This window comes from Olea europaea, unplaced genomic scaffold (assembly GCF_002742605.1).
Source record: "Olea europaea var. sylvestris unplaced genomic scaffold, O_europaea_v1 scaffold311, whole genome shotgun sequence".
Classification (NCBI taxonomy): Eukaryota; Viridiplantae; Streptophyta; class Magnoliopsida; order Lamiales; family Oleaceae; genus Olea; species Olea europaea.
The window spans coordinates 369,070-390,002 of record NW_019249854.1 but is presented as its reverse complement, the minus strand read 5'-3'; the positions used below and the strand labels follow the sequence as shown (position 1 = coordinate 390,002).

The following is a 20,933-nucleotide window of genomic DNA, read 5'->3' as shown; positions in this document are numbered from 1 at the left end:
AAATAGAACAAAAACAATACACAAAAAATAACAAATAAAAAAGCAATAAAGTAGAACATAAACCACTCACCACTAGTAGGCAGTCACCAAGCGAAAATCGCTCCAGTAGTCTGCTGACCAGAACTAGAACTGCGAGATCGGAAGTCTCGAAACCCTAGATCGACAGTCGAACTCGATAGAAGAAGAACCAGGATTGAAGCTTTTGGACTTGGCTAATGGCTCATCGCTGGTGACGCGTTTGAACAAAATTAGGAACTAGGAAGGGAGTTAGGGAGGAAAAGGGTTTGCAAATTGCAAGCTCTTGGATTTGGGAATGAGAAATTGAGAGTCGATTGTGGAGATTGCTATTTGGAATTGGACCCTTCTTCATTTGGAGACTGCCGGCCTCGGACTGGGGAACTTATTGCAAATTTGTAAGCAAAATTGGGCCAAATTTTTTTAAACAAAAAAAGACCCAAATAATGTCCAATTGTCCATGGACCAATGACCATTGTGTGATCAATTCATCCTCCTTCATCAGTCGGTACTGACAGCCCAAAGAGAAACCCAGAAAAATTAAAAAAAGAATTTCTTTGAACTCATCTCTTTCCTTATGCCTTCCTGCAACTTCACTGTTGCTACCGGGCGGCGCTGACGTTCCTGAACATTTCGACAGAGCCAGCACGCGCGGCCGCGTCCCCTCGCCGGGTGCTGGCTCCGCGCCTGGTCATGCGTCAATGGTAGATATCAACTAAATGCCGAACCCACCACCAAGGCAACTTTGATTTGCTTGACTAAACAAATATTTTTAACAGAATTTTGACAAATTTTCCTCTAAAATACGAACTAAAACCACCTGAACAATAACCAATTTTCCTCAAATCAATACTTATAATATAAATCAGGGTACGCCAGTCCCTCAAAATACAAACTATGCAAATAAAATGTTGGAAAATCAATATTTACTTGCTTTACAACCAACAATTCTTAAATATACTAAAGATATCAAATATTTAATAAGCCCATAATGAATTTTTCTGATTTAAACTATATGTAGTCCAAAAGAACACATAATGTATAATATGATAAAGGATGTCATATAACCTATAGGGCGTGACTCAATTCGGTGGTTCAACAGGCTCCACAGCTGCTCAATTCGTCTGCTTACTGTCTCATAAAGAAAAATGTAAAAAATATATGAGCTTAAAACTCAATGAGTGGATAATTTGTGAATAAGTAAACTTTTCTCATTTATACATTTTTTTTTAAATTCTTACACTACTAAAACTTCTAGAAATTCTGAAATCTGATAACACTTTTAAAATCAAACATGAATACATCATAAAATTCTTTATTCTTCATTCTAGATAAGTAATTGTAAAATGTAACGAATATAAATAATATGACATCCGTGAAAATCTATGAAATATTGCTGCTACTCAATACTATAAGCTGAAAGCTTTAATCTAAGAACTGAATAGACTGAATTCTATAATATGAAATCTGATAAAGTGTAGAAATATTGAAAAATCACACCAAAAGGATACACAATGAATAGCCTTACTCATGTACAAAGTAATCTCGATGTACAAGGCGGAGGTATTCAAATTTGATAATCTGGTCATACGTACGCAGAGCTGCCCCAAAGACTAATCACCCTAGTACACGACTCAAAGCCTGTGTGTGTTACGAGAGTGGGTCCCGAAGACCTCTGATAATCTAGTCATACACTATGAAAATACATTCACAATAGTGTAGAGTTGGTAAAATCGCCATAACTAGTCATACACTATAGAAACACATTCAAATCAGTGCAGAATGGGGTAAATTCACCTGGGTACTTTTTGGTGATTTTTAGAGATAACTTTAGCTATACTAAAATATGTAACATGAATAAAACATGCTCATAAAATGATTTAATTGAATTGGATCAAACTTTAAAAATATCTTATTAAAAATCAACTTTATTCTGAAAATCATGCTATCAACATAACTTTATAAAATAAGAAATATAAATTTAATGAATACTTAATTCTGAAAATAAACTTTATCCACTCACTGCTCTATGGATAAAAATCCAGCTAAATTAACCGACATCTTCAAACTTCTATGTCATTACCTGAAATAACAGTATAATAACTCAAATTAAAATATGACAACTAAACTAATGCAAAGTCACCACTTAATTCCTCAACTTTCAAATTTTCTCTTGAATCTCCATTTCTCGATACTTGAATGAATTCCCCAAATTTTCTTCTCTCTAACAATTTATCAACTAATTACCATTCATTATAAAATTTATTAAATCACTTGCACTTCCTTAACATCACTACCTTATTCGTAGACAACCCCTATACCGAATTTAGTCAAATACATAAACTTCAATATTTGTCATATAACTTCATTCAAACCTTTAAAAATCTGAAAATAAGAACTTTGACAAAAACAGCACTAAAATCCCACAATATTAAAACCTAATACCAATTTTCCATATTAAAATCTGGTATGAAAACCTTACAGAAATAGCACTATTCTGGGCCGATTTTCAACAACAACACCTGAATAGGATTTTGTCCAAAATGGCTTATATTAATTACTTAAAAAATGGAGAAATCAACCCCAAATCCTTAATTTAAGGTATTGACATCATATAATCCCAATAAATCAAAGAATTAAGTGCCTATTTCTTAAACACATTTTCAAAGTTTCCCCCCTTTTCTTTCTTTTTTTTATTTTTTTATTTTCCAACACTAATCATTCAATATATATTTCTTTGACCACAAATATTTACTAATAACCTTTAATTCTTCCTAAATCTCGAATTTAAGGAATTTCCATAAACCCTAAAATCTAATATCATTCTTATAGGCCCGTTTAGTAATCATTTTTTTCAAAGTGCATTTTTTTCTCTTTTTTTCAACCACACATTCCTTATTAAAATAATATTACATATAAATAAATAAAAATTTCTAATTTCTCAACCACACATTTCACATTAATTTACTATTTTAAAATACATTTTTACATAAAAATATCTATCAAACACCCCTTATGATATAACGTTAAACCCTAAACTTTCAAAATATATAAATATATACAAGATTTTTATTTTGTCCAACTTAACCCTTCAAAATATTTGTCACAATAAATTAAGTCCAATTAAAATGAATTATTTCCTTTTAGTCCCTTTTGACTTTAACTTTTGATAATTCAACTTTTGATTTTTGATTTATTATAATGAGTTGCAACAGTGTGCCTAATACGCTAAATTCATTCCACTAAAAATAACATAATCAATATTCTCTTTATTCACAATTGGAGTTGAAAGTTCAAGAAGAGATCCCATTAGTTCTCGGTCCGGAAAGCCAGATTCCGGTTAAATTGTCCACGTCTGGCGGGATATTAACATCCCAGATATGCCGGTGTGCCTGTATATAATTTTTGATCAATATAATACAAATTTACCGATGAACCAAAAAAAAAAAAAAAATACTTCTTCTCCAATTCCTTCACTTGCAGAGAATTACTTCCTCTGTTTTCCCAAGTCTAACAGTTCATTTCATTATATTTGTAATCCAAGTATCCAGCCACCAATAAAATAGCAATTAGGCATTTTTAAAATTATTATTTTAATACAAAAGAATCATATTTGAAGCAGCAAAACTTGGATGCTCAGAAGCCAAGCGTAACGAGTAGATTTCACTGAAGAACCCAACACAAAGTTAGGCCTCCTTACATGTTAGCTTCTCATCAACGCATCAAATTTTTCCCACTGAAATACTGAAATTGCAACGCAAAAAAGAATAAAAGAATTCCAAGTTATAAAGAGTGCTAATGGATACCAGAATTTACCCACGTGTAATTATTCCTTTCGAATTCCATTTTCCGAGAGAAAAATAATTAGAAAATGAAAATATTGCTACTATGAATTTGAAGGAAAGCAAAGAGAAATCCAACTTCCTACAATCGTGATAAGTAGCTCTCTCTATAGGCACCGTGCAAAAGTCAGCTTGTCATTGAATTTAGAGACAAAGCCACCGTATCTGAAAAAAATGCCGTATTCGAGAAGAAAATTACAATAGATAATGTGACCAGTTTATTGTATCATGAAACAACCAGAATGGGTTTCATGGATCTTCAAACCAGCACAATTTATATAGGCTCTACGCGGCAGACGGGTTACCATCAAAAGGGCACCTGCTGCTGACTCATAAACAGAGCCGATACAAATCTATCATAAATCTGATTGCTCTTCAGAGAAAAAGTGAAAATCAGTGATTAAAAACATAATTCTGCAAAAAACCAATCATACTTACGAAGTAGTACATAACCAGCTTGAGAGATGAGGCTTTAAACTTTTACGGCCATTAGGGCAAAGCACAGGATGAGATTGTCCAGATTGTATATGGGCGGAATATATATAGAGCAGCGGGACCTGACCCCCTCAAAACCCTAAAAGAGTGAATTTATTTACTGTGAAGGACAGGGATTAGGCTTTATTGCAAATGAAGCCAAGGACTAATGTGTGTGATTCTTTTCTTGCTTTCATTTTTATTTCCTCCCATTAAAAATATCGGAAAAAAAGCTCTACTTAAACCTTTCGATTAGTGTAAATTTTGATGTTAATTTCGGTAAGTGAAACTTTGAGTCTACAATCTGTTTAAATATGTTAATCTTAATCCCCGAATACATTGACAAATCATCAATATGGAGTATTATTGTTCCAAGTCATTTGGAAGTAATATTCGATTTTAACATCTACATCAATGGTTCCCGTTACTTAAAAATTCAGATTCATATGTATAAAATAGTTAAGTGACCACTTTTAAAAGTTAGGAGTCCAAAACCATGCTACGTAAAATATTAGGGAGTTCAACCTAATTTTCTCTCAAAAAAATAAAAGAAAATTATATCTCGTTCTCAGACTCCGTTTGGTACCCATTTTTTTCAAAATGCATTTTTTTCTCTCTTCTTTTCAATCATACATTTTTCATTAAAATAATATTACACGTAAATAAAAAACTTTTCCTTATTTTTTAATCACACATTTCCCATCAATTTACTATTTCAAAATGCATTTTTACATAAAAATGATACCAAACACCCTCTTAATCTTTCAGCAAAAGTTAAGATAAACCTCCAACCTTTTGGAAATATAGGTAGACTTGATCGTTTTATATAGTTTTCATTCATTTTGATCATTAACATCGCATAAAATGACATTAAAAAGGGATAAATCAGATTAGGGATCCCGAATCTTTCTAACATCTCGTTTCATGGGCGTTGACCAGAAAATATTATATTCACCGACAAAAATAGAGACAAGATGTCTTGTCTCATCTTGATGATAGGGGCAAACCTAGGAAATTTTTTCAGTGCGGGCAATATTAGTAATATCAGAATCGTCTCTATTTGGCATCTCCTCGTTAACATTTTTCGCAATCTTAAGACCAGCCGAAATACAGATCTCAAGTGAGCTCTAATGACACCGGAGAAGCAATATCACAGGGCTTAATGACGAGTTTCCAGATAGATTCTACTTCCTATAGATTGTTATTATATGATAATCAGCCACATCAATCCAGCAATGAATTTTCATCAATGTTTTAAAACACGGTCCGGACATCGACTCGAAGGGTCGAGGGTCAAAAGGTTCAATCGGGGTCGAACCAGAGGTGATAAATAAATATTTATAAACATTTAAATTTTATTTTCACAATTTAAATTTTATTTTCACAACAATATATAATTAAATTTTTACACCATCAATTCAAAATAAATACTAATATGTCAAATGTATGTTTTTAATATAAATTTTAATTGTTTTTATTTTTTAGATCACTTAAAAACTCATTTCAGTTTTACAAAATAATTCGTATGATTAAAAAAATATTTAGCAATCTATAGAAATTGAGTAATTTAATTGTGTAATCATGCACCACGTCGCCATAAATAATATTGAAAAAGTGTGCTTTATTGAAGTTTGTCAATCCCATGTTGAAAGTGCATTGAAATTATGTTTTATTAAATTTTATCAATAACACATTGAAGGTTTATCAATTATGGAATTCAAGAAATGATTATAAAAGAGCTCCATAGGTGAAGAAGTGAGTATATGTGTTTCCGTCTTTAAGGTAACCTTTTTATTTTATAGATTTTTATATATATAAAAAAAAAAAAAAAAAAAGATGTGAAAATCGGTCCAAAACTGTAACCGGTTCCCGATTTTTGGTTTATTTGACCAGTTTTCCGGTTATTAAATAATCGATTAATTTAGTATAACCGAACTAGATGAGGTGATAAATAAATATTTATAAACATTTAAATTTTATTTTCACAACAATATATAATTAAATTTTTACACCATCAATTCAAAATAAATACTAATATGTCAAATGTATGTTTTTAATATAAATTTTAATTGTTTTTATTTTTTAGATCACTTAAAAACTCATTTCAGTTTTACAAAATAATTCGTATGATTAAAAAAATATTTAGCAATCTATAGAAATTGAGTAATTTAATTGTGTAATCATGCACCACGTCGCCATAAATAATATTGAAAAAGTGTGCTTTATTGAAGTTTGTCAATCCCATGTTGAAAGTGCATTGAAATTATGTTTTATTAAATTTTATCAATCTCACATTGAAAGTTTATCAATTATGAGATTCAAGAAATGATTATAAAAGAGCTCCATAGGTGAAGAAGTGAGTATATGTGTTTCCGTCTTTAAGGTAACCTTTTTATTTTATAGATTTTTATATATATAAAAAAAAAAAAAAAAAAAGATGTGAAAATCGGTCCAAAACTGTAACCGGTTCCCGATTTTTGGTTTATTTGACCAGTTTTCCGGTTATTAAATAATCGATTAATTTAGTATAACCGAACTAGATTTTGGTCAGATTCTCGATTTTACTGGTTGAACTGGTCGGTCCGATCCGATTTTACAAACATTGATTTTCAGGGACCAAGACCATACCCAACTAGCTATAGGCCAACAGGAACGTATTATTTCCTGTGTCATCTAAATTTTCACCATTTTTGAGAACTTCTACGCCAAAACAACCATCAGCTGGTCACCTACACTTCACTAACAATACTCCTTTTTGGAATGCATCTACGGCAACTATGAATGACGTTTGATGGAGCTTCTTCCCATCTCCATAACCGCAACTTCTTCTTCCCGTCCTCGAATAATTTGCTTAAAATAATTCATAATTGAAGAATCCACAACACTATCGGAATATATTTTCTGCCCGATCCACTGGTCTTGAGAAGATGCTGCCCTAGCTTCAATTGGGGGGCTCCAATTCAAATGTTTGTTTTGCGTGGGGACGTGGGGCTGAGTTGGGAATTGGAATAGAATCAACGGATCATGGAAGGGATTATATTTTCGGCATCCACCTCTTATAATTTGGGCCAATTTTTTGGCCCATTTTCATTTTTTTTAGCCTAAATCGGTAAGTGGGCTGTTGATAAATGTGATCGACCCAAAGTTCAGTGCAGGCAGATCACAGGGCCTTCAATGGGTCCGTCGCCTGATGGTTGGAGTGGGATCGTGGGTATGGAATGAGTGGCGACGGTGCTAGTGGGGGATCAAGGAAGTTGAAGCTTTCTTTACTGTATTTTAATTTTTCATACTTTTCTAACTAAAAGGGACGACTCCTTGTGCAAATTGTGCAATTTAGCCTTCAAGCACTTTCACTGTAGGTATTATTGGAATCGAGGGCCCCTTGACATTCTCACTTTTTCACTTTCAGCTGGACACTTTATGCAATGAAAACCAAGATTCGAAAAAAGTAGGTTGTGGAGTATATAGTGTAGATGTGCGTAATTAGTAAGATTTTTTATTTTAATTGTTTAAATTAACAAATAAATAAAATAATGCATATTTTGAAAACTTATAAGAATTTCTTACATATTTTTCAAGTTTACGATAAAAATATAATTTTCAAAGTAATAAATATTCCAATGTTTTGTTCGTGGACATAAGTCGATACTGTTTTGTTCGTTCGTGAGCAAACCTCACGTTGAATTGAAGTTTCAGATAGATTTTGTTTGTTTGATTTATTTTATTTATTCTATTTTAGTAATGGTTCAACATGTTTTTGGCCTGGACTTTAAAACAAAAATTCGCGCATTTTCCATCTAGACCATACGTGGTCAACATAAAGTTGAAATGTTAGGAGTTTTCTCTATACTTTGTTTCTAGATGGACCTTTCAGAACGAGTAACGTTATTTAATTTTACTGAAATCCCATTTGGAACACATTAATGTAAAAAGAAAAATGAAAAATATAGCCGTTACGAACCCCACAAAGGAGATAGAAAGTCAAATATAGTAACTTAATGTGATGAATAACGGTCATATTTTTCATTTTAATGGACATATAATGAAAAACAAGTAGGGACTGAGATTATAGTTTACAGCCCCAATTTATGTAGCGATTATTTCAATGAACTTAAATAACATTATTCTTTGGACACAAAAGCTAAGCAATTAACCGGTGAAATTGCTAACTCCGCCCTCTTGACCATCGTAATCAAAAAAGTTAGGTTTGCAACGTTTGGTGTACCAGCCTCCACTGCTGAAAGTTGAACTGGTCACCGTGTTGACCCAAATCATTTTTTTCTATTATTCTTATATCCTCAAATGCTAATTTTTCGTCTTCCAATAAAAAATCTTGTAGAATCTCTGGAAAATTGTCATATTAAAATATTCCCTCAAGCACCCATTTTCTTGGATTCTTGATCTTTACACCAGCGCACACATTTTTATACAGGTTTTTTTTTTCGAGATATAACTGGGTTGTTGAAATTTCTGGGAAATGGAGGCAGCGACGAGCCATCGGATTCTTCCACAAATGAATCTTCCGAATTTGAACCATAATTCTACATCGTGAGCTACTTTTTTATGTGTATTCTTATATTGGTTTTCCTATATGTTTGCTGATTTTCGTTATCATTTCTCGAGGGTTTTACGGTTTCTTTGAGCGTGAGTTTACGCGTGGATCAAGCGCAAAAAAAAAAAAAAAAAAAATTTACATTTAAAATGGATGGTCATGGTTAATTTAATGGGCTGGAAGATTAAAAACAAAATTTTCTTTCAATTCTGGGATTTGTAGAATGTTTACCTTTTCTCTTTGCAATTAAAATTGGAAGACAGAGAATGACGTTGTTTCAAAATTAAAGAATATAAATTTTTGAAATGATAATTGATTCAATATATGTACAAGTACATTTTTGCAATTTCATGTATTTTGGTGTGGTTAAATATTTCTAGATATGAAAATTTAAGTTTTAGTAATATTTTGTATTTACAGGCTTTGCGCTCAGGCTAGATTGCCATCGACTTTCTGCAATACAACCAAAGTTTCCTTGGCTTTAAATTCTAATTCAAACGATAAAAAGATTAACATTTTTGGAGGATTGTCTCTCAGTTGTCAATCACAGAGGAAAGCATTTATTGGGAAAACATTTTGCTCAGTCAGCACGGGCATGTACCCAGGGATCAGCATTGAGTCTGAATCACATATCACAGAGGAAAAGATTGGAGTTTTGCTTTTAAATCTTGGAGGGCCCGAGACCCTTAATGATGTTCAGCCGTTCTTGTTCAATTTATTTGCTGATCCAGTATGTTTTACATTAATGTAAGAGATTCAAGAATTGGGTTTTGATCATTTGCAAATTGGTGACATTTTTAATCCTCTGTCACAGGATATTATACGTCTGCCCAGGTTGTTCCGGTTCCTCCAGCAACCTTTGGCACAGCTTATTTCTGTACTCCGGGCTCCCAAAAGTAAGGAAGGCTATGCTGCCATTGGAGGTGGCTCACCTTTGCGTAAAATAACAAATGAGCAGGTATTGAGATTGCCACTAAACTTTTGGTCCTTTCCCAAGTCAACGGGTTATATTTTATGACCATGTTGCTATTTTCTAGGATTTACAGTCTTTTGTTTTCTACATTGCAGGCAAATGCATTAAGATTGGCACTGGAAACGAAGGAAGTTCCTGCAAACGTCTATGTTGCAATGAGATATTGGTACCCATTCACCGAGGAAGCTGTTCGCCAGGTATGTTATAAGAACTGTGACAAATTATGCTTTCACACGTACTCATTCTTGATTTATATTTCTTCAAAAGAAGGTTACTACATGAAGTTTAGTTTTATCAACTCAAAGATGGTGTTTTGCCAAAGACCTTTAGAAGGATGTCCATTTGCTCTCAAACAATAGAAGTATCCATATCATTTTTAGGAAAATGGGATAAAGAAAAAGGGGGGAGGGGAATATGAAATTCTAAGAATATCTCACAGAAAAAGATAATAATTTCTTGTTTTTCATGCATAATACCTTCAAATTCACAGAATACTTTATTTACAATTTACAATCTTGAAATATTCCAGATTTTCCCTGATCTTATAAGATTTTCAGGTCTTTTCCCAGAAATTAAGTTCAGGCGAATCACTGGAAAATTCTACTTCCCGTTTGTTCTTTCTAACATTTTTCTTGGAGACAAAGGGAGCCTAAGGCTAAAAGGATAACTGAAGAGTCTTAAGCTATTTGCTTTCTTCTCCATTTTCATGACCCCCAAAAAAATATTAAAAAAATTGGATTTTCGTGCTGCCTATTCATCATAACAAACTCACCTTTGCTATATTACCTGTTAGAATGTATTGTGCAAAGGCATTTTGTTAGTCATCTCTTTTGAGTTGCCGGGGCAAAAACTCTCTCCCTTTCACATATAATCAGATTTCAGATGTTGTTTATCTTCAAACGTGAACTTCTCTGTTTTCTAATTATGTATTTCTCTTTCTGTGGTATGTTAATTTCATCTCACCGTACTTTTAATTCAGCATAACATTCGAGCATCTTGAGGTCAGTGGAATCGATTCATATTATTTTTCCCTATTTTCTGTGATAGATTAAGAGAGATAAGATTACAAGGCTTGTAGTATTGCCACTTTACCCTCAATATTCTATTTCAACAACTGGGTCAAGCGTTCGCATTCTTCAAGACATGTTTAGGTAATATCTTGTAGCAATCTGTATTTCCATTAACTGCTTGGAATTGCAGTTCATTATTATTGCACCGGTGCTACAATTTCATCTTTCTCTAACATAATGAATCTGGGTATTTTATCAGGGATGACTCGTATTTGTCACGGTTACCTGTTGCTATTATACAGTCATGGTATCAACGTGAAGGTTACATCAAGTCTATGGCTGACTTGATTGAAAAGGAGTTACAAATTTTTCCAAATCCAGAGGAGGTGGGTTGAATTCCTAATTTGAAATGTTTAAGTTGACAGAGAAAATATTTGTTATATAGTTACTGCAATTTCTTAATGCTGAGTTCTCCGGTCTCTTAGGCCATGATTTTCTTCAGTGCTCATGGAGTACCAGTAAGTTACGTTGAGGATGCAGGTGATCCATACAAAGATCAGATGGAAGAATGTATATTTTTAATAATGAAAGAGCTGAAATCAAGAGGAACCAACAATGATCATACTTTGGCTTACCAGGTTGGTTGTATTGTTTATTCTTCCAAATTTTAGATTTCTATCTTTGCAGTTTACAGAGTTATTGACACATTATGAAGAGCTATCAACTGACTGTTTTATACTGGCTGCCCTCTTGCAAGATTCTTTGGGTCGATCTTGTCCTTGAAGGGGTTAAAATAAATTCACATAATAGACCAATCAATCATGCTACTTGTACATTTTGTTTGACATCATTGTTGACATTGTGCCATATGTCAGCACATGATTGGAGAGTTTTTGAATTCAACTAACTTTCCCGCCTAAGCATTTTTTAATTTGCACACAATATCATCCAAAATTGTCATCCATGGAATGTACAAGAAGCTTTATTCATAGACTAATACCTAATTTCTTGGAGTCAGTAACTACCCGTCCTGGTTATTGTTGGCGGAGTGAAAATTGATGTGTATACAAAAGGAAAATGAAAAGAAAAGCTATCCTGAATCTCAGATATCCTACTGACACGATGTTGATTTTAATTAATTTCTTACTCATATTTTCCAGAGCCGGGTTGGTCCTGTACAATGGCTAAAACCATACACCGATGAAGTTCTTGTTGAGCTTGGCCAGAAAGGTGTCAAGTCTCTACTGGCTGTTCCAGTGAGGTATGTTATGAGAATAACCCTTTTCCTCTCAAGTATTGTATACATCATTAGTCTGATTCTTTGGAGGGACAATCCCGTAATAATGAATTTGCAGAATGGGAATACTTTCTTGCATGATCCCTGGGCCTTAAACAGTTGAAGGAATCACAAAATCGATTAATTATTTGAACTTGGAAATTCAATTTCCTTACCGTGTGATGTATCTAATATAATTATAAATTTGAAATTTCAGCTTTGTGAGTGAGCACATAGAGACACTTGAGGAGATTGATATGGAATACAAACATTTGGCTCTTGAATCTGGAATCACTAATTGGGGTCGTGTGCCTGCTCTGAACTGCTCTTCTTCATTCATAACTGATCTTGCAGATGCAGTGATCGAAGCTCTGCCTTCAGCAATGGCAATGTCGACCTCAAATACAATCTCTGAAGAAGTTGAAAACGATATATTTGGATACGTTGCCAAACTGTTCTTTGGTTCAATCTTAGCATTTGTTTTGCTCCTATCGCCTAAAATGCTATTGGCCTTCAAGAACAATGTTCTGTAAGCAACACAGAGATCCTCAGTCGAAGTGCATTTTTTGTTTCTAGAGAGCAAGAGCCTGACGGTGGTATTTGTAATGCTTATGCGGTTTACGTTCACGATATGATTTTATTTTCTTTAGAGTAGCAAAGAAATTGGTGATGAATAATGCATTTTTTATTTTTTTTTAACCTACTGGTTTGTTATGTTTGTAAAGACTATGAGACGTATAGTTTGACATTAACCTGCTCTTTTGTGATCGTGTATTGTAGTTGTCTTGTAGAATGTGGCTTAAAGTAACGTGTCCTTCTCATTCCAATTGTAATTTTTGATGAATACTTTTCCATTATTTACTTTTCTTTAGTAATCCTATCCAATCATGTTCGGTACATTTTACCAAATATGCATGAATGCTTAACCGTTGATGTCCTGTCCTGTCCTGTCATCTTTTGGAACGGATTGGAACTGAAATTTACTAAACACACTTTGTTGTATTGTATGTTCGAAAATATGTAGAAACATATTTGTAGAATTTGAAGTTTACAAACCCAAGAAAAGTTCTACAATATTTTTATCAACTAACTAAATTAAGTCACAAACTTATTGATCAAACCTATTTGTTGGGTCAACGGGTCTTCAAAGTATCAATGGTCTATGTGACAGTGAAATTGTTGACACATTTTAGACATTGAACAATGTACGGTAACCTTAGCTACATAGATCGATGATCTTCTAGACTTAAGATGAATAACATTAATTATTTTATGTCTCACCATCATTGGAGTATTAGAGCATATCAAATACAACAATGTGCATATAAACATGTGACATGCAAGTGAAGAGATAGCATCTCCAACGGGTTGTGGATTGCACTAATTGCAAACCACGTAGAAGAGAGAATATAGAGAAAGAGCCGAGATAAATTATAAAAATTTAAATAGACATCCTTCCATGAAATAGATTAAATTAAGTGGAGGACACCATCCCCGTGGAAGAAAAGTTTTGATAAGGCGATTTTGTATACACGTGGTGGGATCGATAATTTAAATCACGTAGCCCGGACCTCCAACAATTTAAATCATGACACCTCAACATTCAATATTATTGTCTCTTACCACTTCAGATGTCATGATTTGAATGGTTTGAAATTCGATGTATCATAATTTAAGAGTGTGTTTGATTGACATGAAAAATATCACCTAGAAAAGAAAATGTTTTCCATCTTTTGTGGAAAATAAAAACCACCTCTACTCAAGGAAAATGTTTTCCTTAAAAACAAGGAAAATTAGGTATATTTTCAAAAGTTGGAAAATGTTTTCCATGGAAAAAAAAATAACAATCAAACACTTAAAGTGAAAATTTGGGTGGAAAACTGATATTTTCCATAGAAAATAAATGTAATCAAACACACCCTAAGTGATCGATTCTTCACAAGTGGAAGGTGTGCTAAACACACTAAATTTCCTAATCAAGTAAACATTTTGAAGTAATGTGGCATATTTTTAGTGTAATGCATAGATCGATTGACACTATTGCACAAACAACACTACCAAGATATGTGTAAATCCATTTAATTCTATTTGAACCAAAATTTTTAATAATGTTACTCATTTTGAGCCTAGATGATCAATAGTTTACGTGACTAATGACCAACCTTAGGTCTGGATAACGGCTATTTTGGATGCAACATAATTTTTTACTGGAGATAATTTATTTACAGATTGAATTTGGGTTTTAGCATGCTTGGCTAAAGCTTAAACACAACTTCCAAATTTATTTGCACACGTTACTTTTCAAGGAAAAATAAAAAATAAAAAAGACGTGCCCCCCCCCCCCCCCCCCGGCGGGGAAAATAAATCTTTAGTCGAAATAAGCTACTTATTTCCAATTTTAATTATCTATTATAAAATAGTAAATAATATAAGCAAACACTGCAACCGATAACTTTAAACAAAACATGGAGCAATTCTCTTAATAGAACAATGCATAAGGATTGTTGGAAGAAATAAAGCATAGATCCATAGTCAACAAGACAGCAAAACCAAAATGACACCTGATACAACCTAAATTAGACCTAAAACATGCACCAGCACTTGCAAGAGCAAGGCAGAAATACAAAGATAACTCAACTGGATGGCGAGGCTTGCGCAGCCCCACTAGGCAGCACAGTTTTAGAAGGTGGAGTTGCATCATAACTCCCATGGGCACTGGCACCAGAGTTGCCATCAGAAGAGTACGCTGGCGGTTGGGAATATCCACCACCATAACTGTTATAGGCTGGCGGCTGAGGTGGTGCTCCATAAGGTGGTGGACCATACCCTGGCTGCGATGTTGGATAACTGCTTGTTGGAGGCTGAGAATGAGGATATCCAGGTTGAACATAGCCTCCTTGAGCGCTAGGCAACTGCTGCAGCTGCCCATAAGTTGGCTGGCTGGTTGGAGGTTTTTGAGCATTGGGCGGTCCGTGAATCGGGCCATAACCAGCTGAATGTTGCGTAGCATAACCAACTTGCGAAGTCGGTGGCACCCCATAACTGGGCTGGGTTGATCCTTGAATAGCAGAATTGGGATTAGGGCCAGGCTGACCACCAGCATTGTGTGCCTGACCGGTTGCAGGCACTTGACTGGCATCACCTAGGGTTCCGTATGCAGCTGTCTGCCCATCAGGGGCCGGGTTAGAGGTGTTACCATAGGTAGAGTTATAACCTTGTTGATCATAGCCGGGAACTGGATTTGGTTGGGACTGACCATAACCAGATTGAGGAGCTGGCATGTTATATCCACCATAGCTATCTTGGGGATAACCTTGTCCTTGACTGTAGGGCGGTGGTTGATGATAACCATAAGCAGAACCATCAGCTGGAGCACCAGGTCCTCCATTAGTTGGCGGCTGTGGAGGCTGCTGCTGGCTATAGTAATCATAGCCACCACCCTGAGCAGCCTGCTGATTCTCCGGAGCAGTTGTCTGGTCCCAGCCAATGGAATACCCACCAGAGGGTGGTTGAGGAGGATAACCAGGGTAAGGTGATTGGTTCGTGTTGTATTGCGGTGATGGACCAGGGTAATCACCAGGCTGAGCATAACCATATCCAGGTTGCTGCATTGGTGGTCCAGGCTGTGCCCAGTTCATTGGAGGTCGAGTTTGGTAACCTTGCTGAGGATATCCTCCAGTCATTGCTGGATTTCGACTACGATTCTGCATGGAATTCTCAAATTAATCAAGAGAAACCAAACCCATCACATGGAAAAAAATATAGGGTAGGTAAAGCATAACATAACAAAACAGCCAGCCAGGAAAAATGTGAAGGAAGTTGCACAATAACAATATATATCCAATGTTGTTATGCGAAGCACGATTTATATAGAAGAGTTGAATCTAGTCAAGATCAGATGCCTACATACCATACAGGTTGGATTATATTATTGAGTTACTCCTGCAGAAGCCCATCCTCCCCCTATTTGAAGTGAATGGGTACAAAAGAAAATTGCAAAAGCTAAACAAGTTCTATGATACTAGAAGCAAAATTAAAGGCCTTTTGGTAAAACGAGGAAGCATATGGATAAGTGCTAGAAACTAAAATCAACAAGAAGAAAAATCAATAGTGCAGGAAAAATATCTCATAATATTGCCTCAAAAAAACTTGTATTCATCACATCAAATTATCTAAGCAAATTATAGAAAAAGACGACCGAATAGGAGGAGATTATTAAAACTAGTCTAGATAAACAACAATGACGAGATGATAAATGTGGCATGGAAACTCCAACCGTCAAGGTGGTGGAGTTCAATTCAAAAATGAAAAAATATATGCGACATTGCTTTTAAATAAAGTCAGTAAAACCATCCTCTAAGTCAATGTAAAACAAAAAACAACAAATATACGTGACAATCTGCATCTTCTAATATCCTGTCTAGCAGGTTAGGTATATTCAACCAGTAGGTATATAAAACATATATAATATCCTTGTTTTTAGGCACTCCATGTTAGTTAAATCTCTCCATTCAATCTTCAAAGTATACTCTTTCATATTCCATAAATAGAAGGCCCCAGTACTCTCTCCAAGATATCTGGGCAGTTTAAGAAAATGAATCAAATGATGTTCAGAATGATACCAGAAAAATGCTGAGGAAAACATTAAATGGTTCCATGGTGGGGTCATTAATTGTCCAATAACCTCCAACCCCAAATAGTTCATAATAACAGTATCAGTTATCAGATGCAAAATTAAACCAGATTGTCCATTAAGGGCAACCTCGGTCTCGCAAATTATTAACTCAACCATTAACTAAGAATGTCAGTAATACTTAATATCCTATAAATACCTTGAACACTAATAGAAATTTTTTATACTGCCTTCAATACCTCAGGGAAGATGGCTAATGTAAAACCTGCCTAGTACAAAACCAAATATACAAAATTGAAAAATAAATAAAAAGATAAAAGGTAATATTTCAAAAGACTGATCCTCGGTGCTCGTAATCACGATCCAAATATCATATGTTTGCAAACGAAGGGCAGAGGAAACGAGTAGAGAATAAGCCAAAATATCTCGAAGAGACAATATCTCAATAGCTAATTTATCCAAAAAAAATACAGTTTAATAAATTTATTAAAGTGCCAAAAAATAATGATATACAGGCCTCATCTAGCAACTGAAATTGAGCATATGACCAAACCAGATATAAGAGAGTTCTCCCTCGGCAAAGGCTGGTCTCCTCCATCCGTGGTCATTTGACACAAGATTTTTACTCCACATTGACAAAGCCGTAGATGCAGACAGGAGTGGCAAAAAATATCTGCAAAGCTTGGGATACAGAAATGGCATACAGGGAAGGCATGACAGTATATTGTCAAAAAACGTACTGATAAATATTGCTTACAAAGTTATTTGGGATAGAGTAACATCCAGAAATAATCTGTTATATTTTGACTCAAGACATGTTCAAAAAGGAAAATTGTGACCATCCCATGTCAATACTGTCAGTGGCAAAATGTTAGCCAAATAATCCGTCAATAAAAAGCAATACAAACATTTTCACAACAATAAATTTCTAGGCAACTATCCAGTATATTGATACATGAACAGCGCCAAGGACTACGACATAATATACCCCCAAGACCTTAGATACGTGCTGGAGTGAATTGTAAAATAAAAATTTTGATTCCATATGAAATCTAATTCTTTGAGTTCAGGAACGCAATTCCACCAGACCAGAACTCCTCTATAATGTACAAGTAATTATCAGTGGTGACGGAAGGGATTACATCTTGAATGCAAATCAAGATAGCACGTCATTTCCATCCTTATTAATAATTTATATTAAGAAAACCTCAACCACCACTAAATTATGCAAAGAATATACAAACAAATATGGTAAAAGAAAGATAAGCTTCAACTTCATTATAAATTATTAGAAGTGAGATGAACTATCATAGGGAATGAATTTAAGAGCTGGTAAATTTATCAGATGCACACTAATATCTAAGCAGACTAATAGTTTCCACGGTCAAGGCGAAAACATCTCAGAATTAAAGAAATAAGTAAGGTTTACCTCACTAATGTGGCTTATTTTAGCCCACAAAATCATGGGCCAATGGCTTATTTGCCAAACAAGCTCTTACTAATTCACATCAATTACATAATGCCAACAAATCAAGTCCTGTATGAAAGCAAGGACAGACCAACAATAACAAAATCCAGGATATTGCCATGGACAGCTGGTAGGGATTGTCAATAATCACCACACAAATAAATGGGGGTTGGAGATGGATGCTATCATGTGTTCATTTTTTCAAACAGGTAAAATAATGCATTGAAGCGGATTCAGAAAAACTGTACCAAGTGCAACTAATAAAAATACCTCACTGGTGACTTCATTGACCAATAGTTTTGCAGCTTCAATTTGTTCTCTAGTGCCATCAATTTGTACAGTCCTTTCTTTTGATGTGTCACCAGGTGGCAAGTGCAGAGGTATGACCTGCAATGTTTGGAAAAATTACTCGTGCCATGGCATAGAAACAATTACTTGCATTCATCTAACGCAATCAGAATTAGTGATATATGCATAGTACAAAGGCTGATAGATCTGCATCACATGCTTGAACTAACAATTAACAGAAGCTCAAAAATCCTACCTGAATACGAGCCCCAGACCTCGCTTGCATGTCTTTAATGGCTTCACCTCCTTTACCAATAACAAGACCCACCTGAAAATCAATGGCTTGTAACAAAAACTCTGAAAATATACTGGACATCAGATAGCAAACCAATATCAGCAGCTTATTACCTTATTGTTGGGGATCTTCATTACCAACTGTTCAGCTCCAGATGGTAGCCCAGTTGATTGCAAAGAAGCTACACCAGAACCACCTGCATCAGCCTGAATAAGCAAATCGTTAGTAGAAGCCACAAATAAAAACATAGTAAACTGCACATTAATGAAATATATATTAATTAAACAATTCTCTTGATTGGTTGGTGACCCAAAGCAATATGAAGAACAGCATTTATTAACATGATCAAACATTTTAAGTGACTAGTACTAGTGCAAATGTGCAGCAGTCCGAGTACAGGTGATGGTCGTTAAATTGATTAATAAGAACATTTCAGTACCTCAGCAAGAACATCTTTAATCAACTGCTCAGCCTTGGCTACTTGCTCAGGAGTACCCATGAGCTCAACCCCTCTACTAGCAGAATTAGGGTCTGCATCCATATCTCTAGTGACCTGAATCTTTGCCCCGGACTGAAGCTGAAGGTATTTAATGGTCTCGCCACCTTTGCCAATTATCACACCGACCCTGCCATTTGGTATCTCAATCTTCTTGTTCGGAGCTGGGTAACCATAAGAAGCACCTTGTGGTGGACCACTAAAAGCCAAACCCATGGATTTCTGACCTAGAACTGCAACCACACAAAATTAATGCAGCTCTAAATGAAGGAATAATTGATTTCAAACCATATTCCTTTACATCAAATCACAGCACACCGAGCACATAGAGGTGCAGGGAGCCCAAGGATTTATATGAAGAAAAGATATTTTAATGAAAACTTGAGGCAAAAATAAAAATAAATTCATAAATACACCTAAAATTACATTCATGTATACCAAAGCACAAACAAAAGCAGATATTTAAAACAAAGCTATCCATTACATCAGCAGGGAAATATATGGCTGGTGATCTCTAGCATAAATTGTCTTTGTCCTAATGGTCTGAATCCAGTTTCCAATATGGATGTGTTAAAAATATAGAAAATCGTGATTTCCCGATATGCATGTGTTAATCAAATAAATTCTGTTTACATTAACGTTGCAACAAATACAAGCTTCCCCCGGACAATAAGTTTATACAATTTGGTGCGTGACTAGTATAAATGGAAGGAAACTATTAAATACAAGCATTCAGAATTCACACAATAAATTTGTGTACAGATAGTCCCGTCGCTAGTAGCAAGAAAAGTGAATTTTTGCCTTGGAATTCTTGAGTACATATATATAGAGATAGAAACAAACACACTTAAAAAAATAGTATGTGGCAGAAGAAACCCAAAATATCAAGGCATTAAACACGTCAAACCCAAGTACATACTTAGAAATAGATGAAATTCATGTAAGTTCAGGAAAAATCCTAAAATAGAAATACCAGAATCCTTACTGGAGTCATTGGAGTCGAAGCCTCCGCCGCCTCCAGCTCCATTCTCCACTCTAGCTCTTTTCGTGGGATCAACGTTGTTGAGAAACCTGGCAGCGATCTCTTGGGCCTTCAGCTTTGCTAGCTCGATCTCATTTACAGGAGGCGGGCCGCTATTGTACGAAGACGGCGCATTCGACTCCGGCGGCGACGAGAACCCAGTCGGCCTACGCTCGACGGGTGAGGGGTCATCGTACTTGCGCTTGTTCGATTCGCCATCTACTGATGCGTACTGTACCTTCTCAGCCATTGGTGTGGTTCGATGGATAGATACAGGGGAGTGTTTGTGGAGTTTCTGCAGATGGAAAGCGAGCTAGAGTACTGAAAACCTAGGTAGAAAGGGCGGGGATTTTAGAATAAGGATTTATCTCCTTGTATATAATGTCGGTGTCATAATGTACTAGTGGCATCGGAGGTAATGTCGGGTCCTCCTTAGAGTAATGCTTGGAGTACAGGGATTGTTCACGGGCCTTTTATAGCGATTCAAAAATTGGTAACATGTATTACGATCTTTTCTTCTTCCACTTAATAAAAAAAAAAAAAAGATAACGAAACAGAGAACAAAAGGAGGGAGAATTAGAAGACCGTGC

At 35.0% G+C, this 20,933-nt stretch overlaps 2 protein-coding genes across 3 annotated transcripts; one reads left to right on the top strand and one right to left on the bottom strand.

The window, feature by feature from the left end:
- The first annotated feature begins 8,600 nt into the window (after window positions 1-8,600).
- Window positions 8,601-13,020, top strand: LOC111385236 (ferrochelatase-2, chloroplastic-like). Its single transcript, XM_023009610.1, has 9 exons — window positions 8,601-8,879; window positions 9,304-9,613; window positions 9,698-9,841; window positions 9,952-10,053; window positions 10,904-11,007; window positions 11,126-11,252; window positions 11,352-11,504; window positions 12,027-12,127; window positions 12,360-13,020. The coding sequence occupies exons 1-9, from the start codon at window positions 8,809-8,811 to the stop codon at window positions 12,673-12,675; spliced, it is 1,428 nt and encodes a 475-aa protein (XP_022865378.1). The 5' UTR covers window positions 8,601-8,808; the 3' UTR covers window positions 12,676-13,020.
- A 1,575-nt stretch (window positions 13,021-14,595) lies between these two features.
- LOC111385243 (far upstream element-binding protein 2) lies at window positions 14,596-20,777 on the bottom strand. 2 transcript variants are annotated; one of them, XM_023009619.1, is made up of 6 exons: window positions 20,296-20,777; window positions 19,266-19,555; window positions 18,940-19,032; window positions 18,788-18,859; window positions 18,514-18,630; window positions 14,596-15,846 (listed from the first exon to the last, which is right to left on the bottom strand). In XM_023009619.1, the coding sequence occupies exons 1-6, from the start codon at window positions 20,591-20,593 to the stop codon at window positions 14,776-14,778; spliced, it is 1,941 nt and encodes a 646-aa protein (XP_022865387.1). In that variant the 5' UTR covers window positions 20,594-20,777; the 3' UTR covers window positions 14,596-14,775. The 2 variants fall into 2 exon arrangements, with proteins under 2 accessions (XP_022865387.1, XP_022865388.1); XM_023009620.1 differs by having other exon boundaries at window positions 20,308-20,776.
- Between the last annotated feature and the right edge of the window lie 156 nt (window positions 20,778-20,933).